The following is a 20,339-nucleotide window of genomic DNA, read 5'->3' as shown; positions in this document are numbered from 1 at the left end:
CAAATTGTGTACTTACACAAATTACTGATTACTCTAACAGTTAACTACATGCTAACTAACGGCTACAGAGTAACTACATTCTAACTAACAGCTACTGAGTAAGCCAGAAATGCTAAAGCTAAAATCCTGCTAGGTTCATCTTGATAACTTGTGTGTAGTTACTCTTTAAACATTCTGAAACTAACAACTAACAAACAGCTATAACTTCACATGCATTTAAAAAAAAAAATGAACTAAATAATTTAATTGCCGATGCAAGAAAATAAGTAAAGACTTTTCTGAAATTACTGAAATGAAACCAATATAGTACAGCAATGAGCCATTCTTTTGTTTTTAGTTTTCATACTTGTTTTCAATGCTACACCCCACCGCTTTTTCTTGCACTTATTCCTTCATTCGGCAGAACATTTTGTACAAAGACGCATTAATGACAATCTGTTCTCCAACAAAAAACATCTTAAATGTTGGGTCCTTGTTTTGTTTATAACTCGTGTTCTGTTGTGTGTTTCTTAGCAACGGGTTGCTAAAAGGCCCAGGGGCAAGGCTGATGGTGCCGTGAGTGAAGCTCAACAAAGGAAGTATGTCCTATCACTTTCAAATCGAATTAAGACTTTGCATTATTCTCGTAATTTTTGCAATCACAGCACGTTATTCCTTATCCTTTTCTCAGATGTCTTCTTACGAAATTCCGATCTTTCCTCCATAACCACATCTAACACCTTGGGCTCCTCCCAGTCCCAGTTATTGACTAGAGTTGACCATGAAGGACAAGGTGTTGTGAGCACCTTTAATGATAACTAGACGTAGTATTCTGATTACAGCAGCAGAGACGGTGGTAGTGTAGCTGTGCTGGCTGACTCAGGGGCTGCCGGGTCGTAGCTGTGGTACCGTCTGTGTCAATACCGTCTGTCACCGTGCTGGTGACTCAGGGGCTGCACAAACCCGCCTGCCGTTACTCATGTGCCGCTGTGCTCTGGTCTCGCCCGTCTCACTACAGACAGGCGCACGCCCACGGAGAGGAATTTGACGCCTACATACAGAACGTAAAGGCCCAGTCGGAGGCCTTCAGAAGCAGCAGTGAGTCAGCCATGAAGGCCTTACGCACACTGTATTTATTATGAATTATTACTTTAGGTAATTATATGCCTATTTGTATACATTCAATTATTACGTACAAAGAGAAAGATCATTCTGGCTTGACGGGTGTTTTTGTTCTTGTAGTAAATGGTAAATGGACTGCATTTATACAGCGCTTTTATACCCAGTGGCCACTCAAAGTGCTCTACAATACTGCCCAACATTCACACACCTCCCCGTGCGTTCTCTGGTCAGGGCTGTCGTCGGAGACCAACGTGGTGACGCCCAACACAGAGAGCAGCTGGGACTTCAACACCAAGACGCGCTCCACCAACGACGACGGGACATCGCTGGACCTGGAGTGGGAGGATGAGGAAGGTGTGTTGGTTTACCTGCCATGCAAAGCTGTGTGTGTGTGTGGAGAGGGAGGGAGAGAGGGGGGGAGAGAGGGGGAGAGAGAGGGGGAGGGAGAGAGAGAGAGAGAGAGAGAGAGAGAGAGAGAGAGAGAGAGAGAGAGAGAGAGAGAGAGAGAGAGAGAGAGAGAGAGAGAGAGAGAGAGAGAGAGAGAGAGAGAGAGAGAGAGAGAGAGAGAGAGAGAGAGAGAGAGAGAGAGAGAGAGAGAGAGAATAAATCGTAAAAAAAGGCTGACGACCTTTCCTTGACCTTTTGCAGGGATGAACCGCTCCATCCCGGCGTGGGAGCGGTCCCGGACCGAGGAGGACATCCTGCGGGCGGCCCTCCGCCCGGGGGCCCGCCCGGCCCACAGCGGGCCCCCGTCGGCCTCGGAGGACTCCACGGGGCTGGAGTGGGAGAACGACTTTGTGAGTGGCGCGCACGCCGACGACAACGAGGACTCTGAGTTCGAGGGCTTCGTCAACCCTGTTCTGGACACGCCCACTGAGAGCGACGGAAGCATCCGATTGGACGGCCAGGGCAGATAGTGTCCGGCCCGGCCCCCCCGTCCAGAAGTGCATTCCATGCGGGGCCCTCTGGGCGTCGAGGAGGGGGCCCCCACCAGCTTCTTTTGCCTGGAGCAATCAGATCCTGATTTCTCCGCGGTTTAAATGCTCATTTTCTGTCTTGTGTACGTGTGGAACACAAACAGAGAAGGTCTGTGAGGCTCGAGCGTCATACACCTAGTTTCAGTGCCTTTACTTTGCTTCATTGTTCTACCTTTTCATGTGTTGCAACATAACATGTTCAATAACCATCGGAGGGAACACTAAAGTAAAGGACAAAGAGCATGACTGCTTTGAGGTATCAAATCAGTCTTCTATCCTCAGCGATTGCTTTGGTTTAATTTCAATACTTTTCCATGAAGTGCAAAACCTTACTCTATTTAATCAAAGATTATCCAGACATCCACATTTTCTAACGCTGTGATCTTTCCCACAAATCTTCCTTTGTACATTTCCACATTGCGTCCTTATTATCAGCTACCAAAAAAGTTAAGGGATTTCGGGGACCACATTTTGCTTGTCAACTTTTATCATGCATTGTTACGGTTAAATGCGTTGTGTAGAATGAATTGTTTTAATAGACGTGTCCAGATTGCTCTGCGTGCTTTCCTCTGGGCCTCCTTCTCAGTCACCTAGCAGGCTCTAAGGTAATCGATGACTGGGATTACCTTAGCTGACTGTAAACCTGGTCCTCTGAGCCTGTGTGAGGCTGGACTGTGGAAGAGGGTCGGGACCAACCTAAACATCCCATATTTACATGTTTTTAAACATTTAAATAGAACCTCAAAGGGTCACTTTGTTTCGTCATGTGATTCAAGTTAGTTTGGATCACAATAAGGAAACGTGATGATTGATTGGCGATGTGGAACTGTCTCCATGTCTCCCTATCCAAAGTGTCCGGGGTAGATCTTCCATACTTAATTCCATTAAACATCTATACTGTAATACTTCTCTGTTCTGTAATGTTGCTACAGAGTGTTTGAATACAGCATACCATGTTTACTAGTGAACGATTGCACTATAGCTATATCTATATAGTATATCCAGATAGTAGGGAGCGAAATCCTTTATTTGAATAGGAATAGTTCATGTCTTGCATTTATTTCCACATTGTTTATCATGACGTTGCTATGATGCAGACATTTTCCAGCAGTGGGGATGAACCACCAAGCGACCCCAGACTTTACACTGGACCTGCTAAAATGGGTTCGGCGGACAAAATAAATGTACAACCATTTATTTTCTTAATATTTAATAGTATTATTATTTCTGAGGTACGTTTGATTGTATTCATATCTGATCATACGGATGGATTTTCTATTTGGTTTTATTCCTGGACATTCTAGCTGATACCTCCATTGAGCCTCTGTGAGAAGTGTAGAGTTGGGAGATATCAATCTGCTGCTACAGAGCGATTCATGCGCATTTCACCTTCGCCTTTCTAGCCCAGCTTAACAGCAGGATACAAAGTCATCGTTGGACATTTCATCAAGTGTGATTTACATCTGGGCTATAACTTGGTTATTGTGTATCATAATGTGAGAGTGAGATGTTTATGTGGGGGAATATATTATTTTTAAGTTTAAGTGAATGATTTAAAGGTGTTAAGGCCTCATTCCTCACAATATCCAGATCAATTTAAATTGTATTTAAAAGCTTTGGTTATCTTTGTTAACCATGTGATTACCAGCTACAAAGTTAATTTAAAGTCGATGATTTAACATTGGGATTGCACAAACACTAACGCGGGTAGATCAGGTGCATGTCTTAGCTTTTCATTTGCTCTTTTACAGGACCACCCTTTCTCTTCTAATGCAAGTGACCTGACGAGATTGAATTGTGCTCCCTTTTGTAGTGAATTGCCTGGTTTTCAGGCAGGCAACAGTTAGTCACTATTTAATAGCATGTTTGTAAAGATGGTGTGTACTCTGTATTTTATCATTATGAAACACATTCACTTCTTTTGACAGGTTTGACCTTTTGGTTCTTATAGTTTTTCTGTATGCAAGAATGTACTTTGTATTCCTTGTCACACTTAGCGTTAGAACACAATGCTGACCGTAAATCACAATAAATTAAGGTGTTATTGGAATTAGGCTTTTAATGCAATAGACTAGGGATGTGCATGATGGGAATGCAATAGCACCCAGATAGTTTTTATTTTCTTTCATAAGTCAGTCAACCGAACAATGAGTTGTTATTGACCGTACTCTCATTACCTAATGTTGGCATGGATTATTGTTCTTATACGTAATGGCGTTTAGATGTAGATTAGACTTATAAATTCATATATCAGGAGTCTATAAAATACAAAGCTCTAGTCTGCAGTCCTGGGCAATAGTCTTATGCAACCATAGCATTCGTTTGAGGTATGAGGGCTTTTAAAATGTTTCTGAAGGTACATCCCTCAGCTATTCATAATCAATAATCAAGTGGAATGGAGGCACGTTGTGTCATTTTAATAGTCCAAATATCTCATGATATTGTCGCGGTGTATATTGTAAGGTTAACATAGACACAACATGAACTATTATGCAGCCAGACTGTACACATTAGACGGTCGGTTTGTATTGAGCAAACCGCAGCAGCAGGCTTAAGGCCCTTCATCTTGGGTTTCGCCTCACATTGGATGCTTCCGCACAACCTGATTTAAAAAGCCCTTGCAGCGGTCCAGGAGATGTGACTGAGACGTGTCCAAACCATTGTGGTAGATGAATGGCAGCATGATGGGATCCTACTGCTGGATGTCTGACCAGGCGTGTCTACAACAGAGGGCCTGACAGAAGCCTCGGGCTCAACACAAACTATTAGGTTTCTGAAGATTTTGAAAACATAATGTAATGTTATTTCTTTAGTGTTAGTTCTGAGTCTGTTGGATACATTTTTGTGTTTTTCTTCAAATCCACCGCTTGGGGAAAGGGAGTTTTGATCGCACCTTATCGAATTTCTCTCTTTTTTTAATAGTTTTATCAGCAAGTTTGGCATACAAGCTATGGGTTTAAAGTTATGTAAAAAATTAAAATAAGCATTATATAAAGTGAAACTGGAGATCTCTTGCTGTCTTTATCTGTTTATGTAGTCAGTATTAAGGGGTATGGGCATACTGCCTCTTATATTTATGGAATGGTATTACGATGAGGTTGATTATTGCAATCAATCTAAACTGTTTTTAATTGTTATAAAGTTAATTATTATGTGGTAACTTCGTACAATAAAAACGAGAGTCTGCCGGTCATTCAAAACATGTTTAGGTTTCCTACTAGTGGTGGAATTTATGACTTGCAGACTGTGTTTTCACATGGAATCGGAAGATTGATAGGAGACACATAGCCGAAATCTTTTCCACTGATTTGGTTAAGGATGTCTACAGCCGGTTCGGAAACCAATGCCGTGATTGATGTTTCAATGACTGAGGATTTTCTTGACATCTGCCTAACAATATAGCGCTGCAGCGCTCCAGACAGAGCGGAGCCGCGGACGGGGAGACGCTCCCGTGGCGCAGCACGACCACCATGGAAATACCCAAATGATATCCTTTAATATTACTAGGTTTGTAATTTAATCACGTTGATCTGAGTCGAGCTGCAGAAACACACACACACACACACACACACACACACACACACACACACACACACACACACACACACACACACACACACACACACACACACACACACACACACACACACACACACACACACACACACACACACGTACTTATAATATGCATCTGTGCAGGTGAAAAGTTTAGTACTTTGACAGAAACTTTAATCATAACATACCTTATCAGTTTCTTGTTTTACCAAATTCAAAATGTACTTCTATTATTTTGTATTGGTTGCTCTTTCAAGCAAAAGCAAATTTGGGCCACGAAAGCAAAACTATTGAATAGCACATCAAAGAGAGGTCTAGTTTCTCATGCGTGCGGCGGAAGGATACGCGCTGCTCCGCATCTCCAGTCGGCTGCTCTTCCAGGACATGGCATGGCTCACTGAAGGGGGAGAGCCGGGACACCAGACACGGCTCTTATAAGACAAACTAACCCGGGACAATCATTAACCACATGTGGACTCACTCAGGGTCGTTTGGTGTACATATGACGGTATGTTGTTCAACGTTTTGTGTGTGTTCAAGTTGTAAAAATGCGGATTACTGGTACATCCTCGGGGTCCCAACTCGTCCCTGCGCTGTGCGGGGCTAGCGTTAGCTCTGTTAGCTCCATGGAGCTAGCTGGACCCACCGCTTTTCAGAGCTAACTCTACATGGAGCTAACGCTAGCTCCGTTAGCTCAGCAAAGCGGTCGGAAAAGTTTCTGTGGAATGGAGGAGGAGGAGAAAGGGGGCAAGTTATCCAATGTAGGGTCAAAAAGTTTATTTTTGTACTTGGACGAGAGATAGACGGTGTCTGATAAACGGGTAAGACTGCTAAAGTACTCCTACTAAAAGTTGGTGGAGTGTGGCGGTCTCTGAAGACCGTAGATAATGTTGATATTGGCGTGTTTTAGTAGCTAGGCTAGTTAGCCACCGCTGTGTTTTGCTCTTGGTTTTGGTCTTACTGTTTACCGCGGGGGTCTGGATGACCTTACCGCTATCCTTTTAAGAAAGGGAAACGTTTGATATTTTTGACATTGTACTAGTTATTTTTGACGTTCTCCTTTTTGATTTTGTGAATTGTCACGGATCATCTTCCATGGTCTTGGCGTCCCGGACCCTACTCCCCTCGGGTCAGAGGTGTATGCAATAGTTCTACTGGTTCTAATCGTCAGAGGGGTTTGGGATGGTTCTACTCGTCAGAGGGGTATGGGATGGTTCTACTCGTCAGAGGGGTATGGGATGGTTCTACAGGTCAGAGGGGTATGGGATGGTTCTACAGGTCATAGGGGTATGGGATGATTCTACAGGTCATAGGGGTATGGGATGGTTCTACTGGTCAGAGGGGTATGGGATTGTTCTACTGGTCAGAGGGGTATGGGATGGTTCTTCTGGTCGGATGGGTATGGAATGATGGTTCTACTGGTCAGAGGGGTATGGGATGGGGATGTGCTTCATAAACTTGAGTATTGGCTGATACTGAATATGATTTTGTTTTGGGGATATATATCATTAATTTATTTAACACAGTACTACTATGGATTTGGTATGATTGTTGTATGGTTGGGCTCGGGTTGAACCATTTGTCAAACACAAACCAACACAACAACTGGCATTGTAACTACTAATACTACTTGCTCTTGCTGAAAGGTTCTCTTAGGACGATGGGATTGTATAGTCGGTTCACTTACTGCCAACAAAATGTACAAACTCGTAAGTTGCTTTGGATAAAAGCCTCTTTTATCCCAATGAAAGAAGTCTAATGTAATATTAATGTAAAAGCACAGAGAATGACTTCTTTAGAACTTTCCTTTATTATCTATTTTGTCAGTCAACCTAGATAATTTATTATAAAACTTTGTATACTTGTAGTTTAACGTAAGCATCCATGTTATTCTGACTTGGTAGCTCAAACGCAAGTAGGTTGGGGTGACGCGTTTTCAAACTTCACACCTCCAAACATAATTAATGCAACACAACACTGCACCTGTTTGTGATGTTCTTTTTCTGTGTAATAAATAAGCTAGTCACAGGATCAGAATGGCACATAATTGTGCATACTCGCCAATACCCGGTACTGCATTTTAGGCCGTATCGGAGGCATACTGGTATAGCTATCGGAACATCTCTAATGTTAATGTAAGCCTTAGGCATGTTGAGTTGCCCTCGTTGAACAGTTTGCATACAAGTCCCCTTTACTTGATCATTATTCTTAATGATAAAGACATTTGTTTTTTGGTTGTAGTTGTATAACCAACCTGCCAGAGTTCAAAGTTTATATCTTTCAAAATACATCCTGTCTGTACGGATGTCGTTGTGCTGGGACTTATGGTTTACGTTTCTATTTTGCAATAGGTGTGAATGGCAGATAATCATCTTGGTGTGAATGTTATCTGATAGGGTTCTTTGGATCAGCACTTTGGTTCTGGGTGTGACTAGTGATGCACGGTATATCGATACTGGAACCAGATAAAAACACCATGCCATTTAAACTGGTACAATTCCCATTTTATTAGTAGAGGTACTTTAAGTGTGTGTGTTCATTGCTTTAAATTCACTTTCTGCAGACATTGTGGGCATGTCGTCAGTTATTATTTTCTCATGTGCATGCTAGCTTTCATTTGAAAACCAGAGGCCTTTTTTGCAAGTAACTCTATAAACTGACGGCACGTTGTCTCTGTCTGAATGAAGTGCTCTGCTTACTTAATTCACCGAACATCAGGCAGGTAAACTGATAATTAGCAAAAGACTACAACATTTTACGGTGAAGAAGCATTTGAGAGCAAAACACATGATATTTTCAATGTCCTGCTTTGCCAAATGTGTGCGTGCAGTGCACCGGAGAGTATTCACTCATCATTTTCAAGCTTCCTTCGAAAGTACTCCCGCAGCTTAGCTCTCCACTGCCCCTTGGGTGACTGACATGACTACACCATGGGGTCAAAGCAACCATTTCGATTGTGTAATGCACATTGTGATTGATATTTCTTGCAATTTATAATGAAGAAACTACCATGTGTTAAAAAGTAAAGAATTTGTGTCGAAAACCAAAAACTCAAGGAGAGGGGTAGGGGACATCAGATTACTGCATGGCATGTAAACGCTTGAATGACACTGACCGTGATCTAATTATTTACAATAATCATATCATTCTTGCTATATAAAACATGTTCATGGCCAAAAACACATCTAAATATATAAAGAAACTAAAAAGAAAGCACAAACTAACAAAAAACTTGATGCTCAACCCCCTGATGATCACCCTGCGACTTTTTAGTAGTGCACTATAGCAGGTTGAACACAAACTACTAAACACCGGCTCCTGGGAGGAGCTCTGCGCTCCTGATGTTGTAGGTTTTAGCCATGGTATCGTATCGGTATCGATATTTAGGCAGGTATCGAAGTCCTAACTCTGCTATTGTGTCAACACTGGGTGCAGTTATTGGATTGATTCGACCAAGATTCCCCTCATCACAGCACCCTGCCTGTACTAGGAAATGGAGACTCAATGGGAATCCAGCGCGCCTCCTCCGTGGGCCTGGCCTTTGTTACAAATAAGTGTGTTGAAATTATTGTTAAGAGCGTGTTTTGGAGGACGAGGGGGAAGCGACAGACATTGTTTTGTTTGGAGCTCGCTGTCCTACTTTAGGGAGGCTTCCTCCTGGCTTCCTGCAGAACAATGAGGCGTGAGAGCGGGCTGCCACGCCGACGGGACAGCTGTGCGCTGGAATGGAGGGAAGAGATGGGCCGGCGGAGGAAGCGGCCCTTTGTGGTCACATCCTCCTCGGGGGGCCTGGCCAGCGTCCCCCTCTTCACAGGCGAGCCGCGGCACAGCTGCAGCCGCTCCTGGGAGCAGGATACAGCCGGTCGCCTGTCCCCGCCGCCGCATCTGTCCTGTCCTTTGTCTGGGCCGCTGGTCGACCTGCCCGGGGCGCTGGCTCCAGGCAGACTCCTCCTTTATCTGTCGAGTTTGATTGAATAGAGAGCGTTGTTCGGAGTGGCGTCGACGTCGTGCTACCCGACTTTTACCCAGTTGGTTTTGAGGGAGGGCCTTTCTGTCGCAACGCAAGCTCACCCTGATGGCTGATGAGGCAGCGTTTCTCCAATAGTGCGCCGTTCTAGTGCTGTAATGGTTTGACAATGCTGGCAAAGGATTAAATTCATTCGGATGCTTCATTTCAAACTCAATGCCCGGTAAGGCCAAGGCTAAAAGATTGCATGAGTTGGACTTTCCGTATGCATGACTGTTTTATGATTGGTAAAATACAATCGTGTCTTAACTGAGTCACCCTCTCGCAGACACTATGTTACAACCATGGGAAACGGGCTGTTATTCTTTACTAGACTTTATTGGTCACAAACATCACACGTGTGAGGCCAATCATGGCAACGTTGTCTTTATCAATCTGTTTGAATGCTTTTCCTCTCATGTCGTCATTCTACAGGAAACACATGGACTAGAGCACTGAGAGAGGAGGGCACCGTTGGTCCAATCAGAACAGAGGGACAGCAGGAGAGTCGAGGAGAAGTTGCATGAGGACGCATCCTTACTTTTTCCTTTATTTTTATTTTTTTGTCCTCTCGCCGAGGGTATTGTGTTTAGTAGGACACACCCCGGCCCTCTGAAGCTCATCCCTCTGCGTCCCAAATTGCCCTCCCCCCTCCTCCCGCACACACACTCCCCTCCCTGTGCAGGCTGGTACCCGGCCCTCCAGCCTGCTGCGGGCCCTTCCTGAGCGGCGGCAGCTGCGTCCTGCTTGCTGCCTCCCGTCCCTCCCCGGGCTTCCTGGCCTTGGTCAGACCAGAGGCTAGAGACCCTGCTACGTTACCCCATGCCCCGCCCCCCCCCCGGACCCACCCACCTGGCCCGTCGTCTCCGCGGGGCCCTCTGATACACGCACGCACATTTCCCCGAATCGACTGCTGAAGGCTCTCTGACTGTAGTCTGACGGGCGTCACCTTGGTGCTACATACCTGGACCCGCCACAAGGCCGCATCAATCGGGCCCGCTAGCCCGGTCTCCCCGCTGCCCCACCCGCCCCGCACCACCCGCCCCCCTGGAGCCCGCCGGCATGACCACGATGTCCAGCCTGTTCTCCTTCACCAGCCCGGCAGTCAAACGGCTGCTGGGCTGGAAGCAGGGCGACGAGGAGGAGAAGTGGGCCGAGAAGGCGGTGGACGCGCTGGTGAAGAAGCTGAAGAAGAAGAAGGGCGCCATGGAGGACCTGGAGAAGGCCCTGAGCAGCCCCGGGCAGCCCAGCAAGTGTGTCACCATCCCGCGCTCGCTGGACGGCCGGCTTCAGGTGTCCCACCGGAAGGGGCTCCCCCACGTCATCTACTGCCGTGTGTGGCGCTGGCCCGACCTGCAGTCCCACCACGAGCTCAAGCCGCTGGAGGTGTGCGAGTTCCCGTTTGGCTCCAAACAGAAGGAGGTCTGCATCAACCCCTACCACTACAAGAGGGTGGAGAGTCCTGGTAGGTCATGACACGCTGTGTAGAATGAAGGCTCTGACATTGGCTAGAGTCAGGATGTTGTTTGTGGATGACTGACACACACACACACACACACACACACACACACACACACACACACACACACACACACACACACACACACACACACACACACACACACACACACACACACAGGTTGCTTGTCTTTTTTATTTTGTTCTATCTTTGAACATGACCCAGATTCTCTTCAGAAAGTAGTGAAGGTTTTGTTTTTTGTGACAGTCCTTAGCTTTGTGTAGGAAGTATAGTATGAAGCAAGCGTTGAATACTTTGCGTCTTGATAATATCGCCGTCTCTTTAGGGGTTCTTATTAAATCAATTTAACACGGGCAAGAACGCCTACAGTAAACGTTTGGTTAATGAGGAACGCACTTTAATCCATAATTGTCCTCGTTATTTTATTATCTCTGGTTGCGCTCTCTCAGAGAGCGGCCGTAGAGTGGGTCTGCCTGCAGCTCAGGGCTGCAGCCGGGGCACTGTAAAGAGATTCTCAATCGCACCGCTCCATTCCAGCCGACCCCGGGCACATCGCAGGAAATCAATACAACTCGCTTGTCTTTTTCTTTTTTTCTGTTCTTATTGGATTATATGGCTCGGGCACTTCAGCTGGGGTGTGGCCGCTTAAAGAGGCTTTCTAAATGTCTATTTCCACTCTTCCGCTTTTTCCCGCCAATGCTGCCATCACCAGCTCCCTATCTCTCCCTTGCTCACACCATCCACCACAGACGATACTATGTGACTTTAGCTCCAGCAATGCTAGCTAAAGCACCCCTGATGTTGGCTGTGGCTATTGTCTGTTGACGCCATCGCACCCGGGTGTTGCTGGCTCGCTACTGACCAGTTGGGCAGGGAGACATTTCAACAAACTGAAGTTTGTCACTGGCTGGTTATGGCAGTGTGGCCTTGGATGATGACGTGCAATGTCTCTGATAAGCTTGGTGATGGCCTACTCTGCCTCACGTCTCCAACTAGATAAGTATTCAGCGAGGCCTTTGCAGCCTGGAAGGAATTTAATCATGGCTGTGTCATGTGCAAGTAAATGTTGTTGCATTTTTTTTTACATGAAAAATGAACCGTCTAGTCATATTTTGCGCAAAGAAATAGTATCAATGTTATAAATAGTATAATAAAGTTATGGATCACAGGAAAATGGGCCAAAAGCAACAATATTTTTCCTTCCGAGCATAATTATCTGACCAACCAACAGATATGTGCCATTTTTCTTTTCTCCAAAAACACATTTCAACCAGTGGCTGTCCTGCTGCTCTGCTCAGCAGATTAATCACTGTGATGTCTAACAGCTTTATTAAATAACGCCAGGGCAACAGAAGTAAACAAACCTGTGTGTGTGTGTGTGTGTGTGTGTGTGTGTGTGTGTGTGTGTGTGTGTGTGTGTGTGTGTGTGTGTGTGTGTGTGTGTGTGTGTGTGTGTGTGTGTGTGTGTGTGTGTGTGTGTGTGTGTGTGTGTGTGTGTGTGTGTGTGTGTGTGGGGGGGGGGGGGGGGGGGGGGGGGGGTTTGCTCCACACACTCAAATGTTCTTGACGCTGTATGAAAAGAGATACTTTGGAAGAACATGAGGAATTGGTATTCATATTTTCTATTCTCTATGGCGTTGATAGACCAAAATGATGAGTCGAACAAAACCTGTTCTTAAAATAATAAAGTCGCAGCCACAGTCTCCACATGTTCAGGCACTCTGCCGCTGGCCCGCCCCCACCTGATGATGGATGATGCGTTACTCAGTCGTCTTGTTTCTGTTTCCCCCCCAGTGCTTCCCCCGGTGCTGGTGCCGCGCCACAGCGAGTTCAACCCGCAGCACAGCCTCCTGGTGCAGTTCCGCAACCTCACCCACAACGAGCCGCACATGCCCCTGAACGCCACCTTCCCAGAGTCCTTCCAGCAGCCGCACAGCGCCGGCAGCAGCGGCGGGGGAGGGGGGTCCTTCCCCGTCTCCCCCAACTCCCCCTACCCGTCGTCTCCGGCCGGCAGCGGAACCTACCCCAACTCCCCCGCCAGCTCGGGCCCTTCCAGTCCATTCCAGCTGCCTGGTATGCAGCACACACGCGCCAACGCACGCATGCATACACACGCACGCACGCATGCATACACGCGCACATGCACACAAGCGCGCACACCAGACGCACACGCACACACACACAGATGCAGGCACACGGATGCAGTGTGCGTCAAGGCTGGGTCAAGGCGTTAAGATGCTGATGATCCCGCAGGAGGTCAGGGTGGGACCCTTTCCTCCGGCGGGAGGTTAGGATCCAGCTCCTAACTTAGATTCAGTAGCAGCTGGGGTTTGGTTCTCGACGCTACAAAAACCTTGTAACTTGTTGAGGATGAGCCAACCTTTAAATTTTCTCCAAACACAAGCCCAATACTAAGTACATGTATGTTTTTATTTATTCAACCCATTTCTTTGTAATGTTTCATGAATCAAAAGGTTCAAAGAAATTCCATTACAAAACTAATCCTACTTATTTGCTTGACTAAAAACGTGCTGTATTTTATCAGGGAGTTTGGGTGTAGAAATGTTTCCCACAACAAAACGTTGGAGAAGGAGGCAAGCCATGCCGTGGTGCTGCACCCTCCATTTTTAAAAGTAGAAGCAATGTTGATTTAAATTCTAAGTCAATCATGAGTTAATTTTTTTTAAATCCTGTTCATTATAAAACTGAAGTAAACCGAATAGACGGGCTGTTGTAGCTAATATTTGATTGTTGGAAACGGGGATAGCAGAAAAGAGCACGGTGTTGGGAATGAACGTAAACAAAGCCACTCCCTCCCTACCAAGGGTCTATGCCATTTTGAAGGGTTGACTTCACTCACCTGTGGGGGCGCTATAACAACGCTGGTATTGCACACGATAGATCCCTAAGCGAATCAGAAGAGATGCTCGCTGGGTCAGAATACAGGCGGGAGCGGTCTAAAAGTTAGTTCCATACAAGCACAGTCAACTCAATATTCTAACATTTCACTCACTGATCGCTGATGGTTGCCTTTGACGTATCTAACAATATGTGTGCAATATTTAGCCTTCTATTTTTGGTTGCAGTTTTCGGTACATAAGTTGGAGCCCTCTAGATTATTAGAAAAAAATACTAAATTGTGCTTCAAAGCTTTCCCCAATTTATAAAATGCTGGTTCATTTATATTGGGGAAAAACACAAAATTTGGAGCTGACCAGGGATTTACCATGACCTCAGAGGACATCTTTACGGCCTGGTTTGATGAGCAACAAATGACTAAGGATGGCTTATATGGCCTTGTTTGACCAGCGAACCAGATGGCTCCCTCTTAAGTGCTCAAACTAAATTAACCATTAACACTTGTGATGCTGAGTGTGTGGGGGCATTGTTGTATTCTGCTGGGGGCCAGATCTGCTGATGCGGCCCTCTTCCGTCATCAGGCAGAGAGAAGCTGTGCTTTAATGGCATCAGCTCACAGTTCCAGTGGGGCTTCATTTGTGTAGAGTTGCCTCTGCCACTGATGAGCATTCGGATCCATTTAGCGCCGTTCATTTGTCCAAACAACTGCTTCTTCCCGTGGGAGCTTTGAAAAATCTCTAGTTACACTTCTGCCGGGAACGGTTGCTTCAGCAAGTGACGGATGAGTTAAATCTGACACCATATCCGGAGGGGAAAGTGGGGTGTGTGTGTGTGTGTGTGTGTGTGTTCGAGATTGAAGGCTACCATATGCCCGCAGCAACAACTGTCTCCTCTAAGTGTGCGATGCGTGTGTTTCAGCCGACACCCCGCCCCCAGCCTACATGCCTCCTGATGAGCAGATGGGCCCAGACAGCCAGTCCATGGAGACCAGCAGCACCACCACCGTGGTGCCTCTGAACATGCCCAGAGGAGGTGAGAGACCCGAGGCCCACCTCCCCAACGGCACACCCTTATCGTGCTATGGTGGACGTCGGTCCTGCTGAGAGAACAAAACGCTGCATTTGGATAAGAACGTTAGACGCCAAAATCTTTTAAGGTTTTGTAAATGCAAGCATTTTAGGTTGTATTATTTGTAGTGCTGTCAAGCGATTCAAATATTTAATCGCATTAATGTCATAGTTGACTCACGATTAATCGCAAATGTTTTTTCTATGCTAAATATCCCTTGATTTCTTTGTCCTATACATTTTTCTCATTTTTATGCTCTTATCAACATGGAGAAGTGCATCGGCTTGCCTTGTGCAAATGTTTTTTTATTGATAACAACATTGGCATATACTGATCAAAACAGGACACTACAAAAAAAGAGCCTATAGTGCAATTAAACGATAAACATACAAACATACTGCCTTGAACATAGCAGTCAGGCTACTGCTTCTTTGTTTTGAGCCAAAGAAAAAAAATAAAATAAAAAAAATAAAAAAATAAATAAAAATAAAGAATTGCGTTAATCGTGTGATAAAAAAAATTAACGCCGTTAAAATTGGTTTGTGTTAACGCCGCTAATAACGCGTTTAACTGAGAGCACTAATAATTTGATATATTACTTTTCCCACTAGCGCTTGGATAGTCTGTGGGTGAGTTCCAAATAACAGGTCAGATCTCTCTTGTGAGATGAGGCCAGACTAAACGGTACAGCTGTGTTCGGCTCCATCAGCACTTGGTCCAAGGGGGCTAGAGACTCATCTGGAAGGTCCCGATTCAGTGGGTCTGGTGTGGCTGTTCTATAATCCGGACATGCGGCCTGTCTGGCGACCTCTTGACTTGACTCCGCATCAGATACAAAGCGCATAACTTATAAAGCCTAAACATCTTGGAACAGTTGCTGTGGTGCTTTTGTGGTTTTGTTTGGCATTTTTACAAGCATTCCCGTCTTGTGTTTGACGGTCCAGAATGCCGTGGCGGCGCTCCGTGGAGCTCGGCCTGGACTGAGCCCCTCCCTGTGGAGCCTTGTAATGGGAGCCACGCCGTCAGCCGGCAGTTGCTCATCTTCTGGTCTGGGCTCTTATCAGAGCAAGATTAAATTGATTCGTAACGGGTAGATAGTCGACATGTGTCTCTTCATGTTCTGCCGTTCTGTGGGACTCTACATCTGCCTCCGATGCCTGCACGCCAAAGACTTGTTGAATCATTTCAAGAAGGGATGAAGGAAAGCAATATCCTCACCTCACCTCTGAGGTGAGGTGAGGATAAACTAGTTTAAACAAGTGATTTGTAATTAGTGCCGGTCTTAATCCAGTGCCAACTGCTTGTCTGCAATTTGTTAATGGTTCTACCATCGTATACCTGATTAGCATAATGTACCATGACCCTAGAATGACCCTAGAACTTCAGTTTAGCCCAAAAAGAAATAGATTTGTGCATCAAAACAACATGCGTGTTTGTACTGTATTCTGATGCAACGTCTTGTGTTAGTGGCTCTTCCAAAGCAGCTTAGTACGGAGCCAGATGGGTGATGACAGTCAGACTTGTATATAGCTTTTACAGACATTATAAATGCAAACGTTTTAAGATCTTTGCCATGACGAATGGATGAATCATCATTCCGATGTTGCTCTTCCCTCTGGGGATCAACCTTTTCCTTGAGCTCTGAGCCCCGTCGGTTGCACAATAATGGAGCAGTATATTACTGCATTAGCAGTTAGGCTTCAGCATCGGTAAAGGTGATGTCGATGATCTGACCAATCACCACCATCAGACATAAGTTTGATTATGAGGTCATGCAGTGGCTTGATATGTATATGTCTTGTGTACCAATAAACATCTGATCTTGTCAGGAAGCGCGAGGCGATCCGCCACACAGACTTTTGGAACTCAGCCGATATGCGTTCTGTGAAACTACTGCTATCCCAAGGAACCAAGATTAGCTGGCCATAGGGCCAACCCTGCACTACCACCATACCATGTTAGAAATGTGACAGCTAGGTGGCTGGGTTGGAGTGGTTAAAACCAGGTGTTGGAGCATAAGGATATTATTGAGACGGGGATACTGACAATTTACTAATTTCGAACAAAAGATCAATAAAGTCAGGCTCACACTCTGCTCCTCTCCGACCACTCCCCAGACGTACAGCCGGTGGAGTACGAGGAACCCAGCCACTGGTGCTCCATCGTCTACTACGAGCTCAACAACCGCGTGGGCGAGGCCTACCACGCCTCCTCCACCAGCGTGCTGGTGGACGGCTTCACCGACCCCTCGAACAACAAGAACCGCTTCTGCCTCGGCCTGTTGTCCAACGTCAACCGCAACTCCACCATCGAGAACACCCGCCGGCACATCGGCAAAGGTAGCGCCCGCTCCATAGACCCGACGTGTGCATCGACGGCCCCTCGGGTGTGCCGCCGTTGTTGATGCTGTAGCCTCTCCTTGTGCCCCGCTCCAGGTGTGCACCTGTACTACGTCGGGGGAGAGGTGTACGCCGAGTGCCTCAGCGACACCAGCATCTTCGTCCAGAGCCGCAACTGCAACTACCACCACGGCTTCCACACCACCACCGTGTGCAAGATCCCCAGCGGCTGCAGCCTCAAGATCTTCAACAACCAGGAGTTCGCCCAGCTGCTGGCCCAGTCGGTCAACCACGGCTTCGAGGCCGTCTATGAGCTCACCAAGATGTGCACCATCCGGATGAGCTTCGTCAAGGTGCCTTTGAATTCGTCATGCTGCATGATGATGTGCGAGGATGGGCATACTCGACACACAGATAGTGTGTCAAGTAATCAGTCACCCACACGCGTGTGTCTTGTAATTTAGGGGATTATGGGATTGCACCTTAGTCTGTATCAAGGTTTTTCCAGTTTTTTTTTTACTAGTGTTCTTCAGCTGATCTTATTCCTGCCTCATTCCACAGGGCTGGGGAGCGGAGTACCACCGTCAGGATGTCACTAGCACCCCCTGCTGGATTGAGGTGCACCTGCACGGGCCCCTGCAGTGGCTGGACAAGGTGCTGACACAAATGGGTTCGCCTCTGAACCCCATCTCCTCTGTGTCCTAATCGGGGTCCCTGGGGAGCCCGGGGGTTCCTTTTCACTTTTTTTTAACAGTTATTTTTAAGTGTTTTTGGTGATTCATAATTTAAGGTATATAAAGGACAATATTGGTGCTGTTCTGACCCATCGCCATCACCACCTATTTTCTGTGCCTTAAAATGTTTGAGGACACGGTGTACTTTCTCCGTCAGCCTACCCAGTAGCAGGACAAATACTTGATGTTTAAAACAAACAACAATAATTGAACAAAAAAAAATCCAATACCAAACCTACCAATAGATTCACATTTAATCTCATCTTTTGTGTTTTTATCAATTGAAATAAATAATATGGCAAATCTGGACTAATATTTCACCACACTACATATGAATGCGTTTTAAAAAGATGGGTGTAAAGGTTTTAAACCATGCGCTGTGTACAGCTAGTTGAAACACCTTGTTTTAACATGGTGGGACGTGGCAATGAGTCAAAATGATACTGGTGTAGTCTTTTTGTTTTTTAACGGCTGAACTGTTTACACTTACTGTGGGAGGGAATCTTAAGTCTGGCTAGAGAAGCAGCAGCAGCAGCCGCCTGGATCCGGTTGTTTTGATAAAGCGAGTATCGCTGCAGGGGAGCGAGAGAAGCCTCCTCTGCAGACAAAGGAAGGGCCTGAGTAGCAGCAATGACATGGACATGGACACACTACTGCTCGAAGACACTACCGACCAACAGCCCAACTTCAGGGCCCAGCTCCCGGCCTGTGTCCGACCACGGTGCAGTTTTTACTGTTTTTTTTTTCTCTCCCACAAATGATTTCTGTTTAGTTTTTAAAAGACAGTTTATTCTTCTCCCTATTAGGCATCAATGGAACTTTACAGCACACTTTCATTTTCCATACATTGTCTAAAAGTCTGATATGGACATGTGATTTATAGAAATAATTGTTTCCTACTAGACTCGGATTTCCCAAATGCTTTCTTTTTTATAGTCTACTGCTAGAAACAGAGGGACGGCCTTTTCAATAAAGTATGTTTGGCACCTGACAGTCTTTGATATGGGAGAACCATGGCTGAGCATGTTGTAACATGCCATGAGCTAATAAACTGATGAATGTTACATCTATTGCAATAGAAGTAGTCTTTTGTGATATAATGGAAATGACTTGCCAAGTCTCTTTGTACTTTCATGTTCAAGTGAATGAGTGACTGTACTTTCATACTCACTGTATTAACAAGATTGTGTATTTGTGGACTTTATTTAATTTCTCTTGTGAAGGCATACAAAATGTAGGTGTGGGTACAACAGCATAACAGACTTCATTAGCACAATAAAATAAACAGGTTATTTGTTATCGATGACAATTTGTTCCTGTAATTATTTTTTTACTTTGTTTTGTTTTGCTTAGTTTTAGAAAGTATATTGGAGTCTATATAGGATAGATCACAAACAGTTTTTATGAATTGTGTTGAATGCCAGATATTTATCACCATTTGGTTACTTGGAAAATAAGTAATTCTATACCTTTTGAACCTCATGGTAATGGTAGTAAGATTCACATACTGACTGGAAGTTTGGCATATTAACCTCCATCAAGACAATGTGTAGAGCCAAACCTGTCTCTGTTAGTCAATGCTTCACCCAGTACATAATGATGTATACCTAGAAGTTAAGTATTGCTGGCATATGAGGAAACTTATGACTCGTACGATATTTAATACTTTTCCTAGTTATTGCAAAAGGCTAAATTTCCCATTACAGATTTGTGTTACAAGCTTAATTTTTCATATGCTTTCTTGGTTTTCATTTTTCAAAATTGGTTTAATTAAATTAACTAAGAATTACTCTTAACAATGCCCCAACTAAGCATAATAAATTGCCCTTCTATGCAATCTTAGCGTGAGCCTAATGACGCAACCATGCCGCCTATCGCTGCAATCCCCGACATGCGATTATCTGTATTTTTTCCGTTTATATTGCGTAAGTATATAAAAAAAAATTAACTCATAATCGCATCTGTCTATGTTTCATACTGTTATCAATAGACGATCGTCTTTTTTTTTTTATCATTCTAGTATTGCTCTGAAACCATTGCCCAATGGGCGGCTACTATCACAGGGGGAAAAAAAATCGTTCGAGTTGTACAACTTCCTATTGGTCCACGTCGGTATTTACCGTAATACCCGAACGCGAATCACCGCCACAAAACACCACGGAAACTTCCGTTCAGGTGCACTGAAAAAAACAAACCACAGCGGGTGTGCACCGACGTGTT

At 45.3% G+C, this 20,339-nt stretch overlaps 1 protein-coding gene across 5 annotated transcripts in view; it reads left to right on the top strand.

Moving 5' to 3' along the window:
* Positions 1-20,195, top strand: part of smad5 (SMAD family member 5) — a 23,019-nt gene extending 2,824 nt beyond the window's left edge. Inside the window, exons 1-7 of one of the 5 annotated variants that reach the window (XM_056600504.1) lie at positions 2,016-5,585; positions 10,075-11,104; positions 12,914-13,192; positions 14,897-15,010; positions 17,164-17,385; positions 17,482-17,738; positions 17,947-20,195. In XM_056600504.1, the coding sequence (XP_056456479.1) occupies positions 10,702-11,104; positions 12,914-13,192; positions 14,897-15,010; positions 17,164-17,385; positions 17,482-17,738; positions 17,947-18,090 (1,419 nt within the window). In that variant the 5' untranslated portion in view covers positions 2,016-5,585; positions 10,075-10,701 and the 3' untranslated portion in view covers positions 18,091-20,195. The other 4 variants (XM_056600507.1, XM_056600506.1, XM_056600505.1 and 1 more) reach the window with 4 other exon arrangements.
* The last annotated feature ends 144 nt before the right edge of the window (positions 20,196-20,339 follow it).

This window comes from Gadus chalcogrammus, chromosome 10 (genome assembly GCF_026213295.1).
Source record: "Gadus chalcogrammus isolate NIFS_2021 chromosome 10, NIFS_Gcha_1.0, whole genome shotgun sequence".
Taxonomy (NCBI): domain Eukaryota; kingdom Metazoa; phylum Chordata; class Actinopteri; order Gadiformes; family Gadidae; genus Gadus; species Gadus chalcogrammus.
This window is presented reverse-complemented; position numbering and strand designations above follow the sequence as displayed.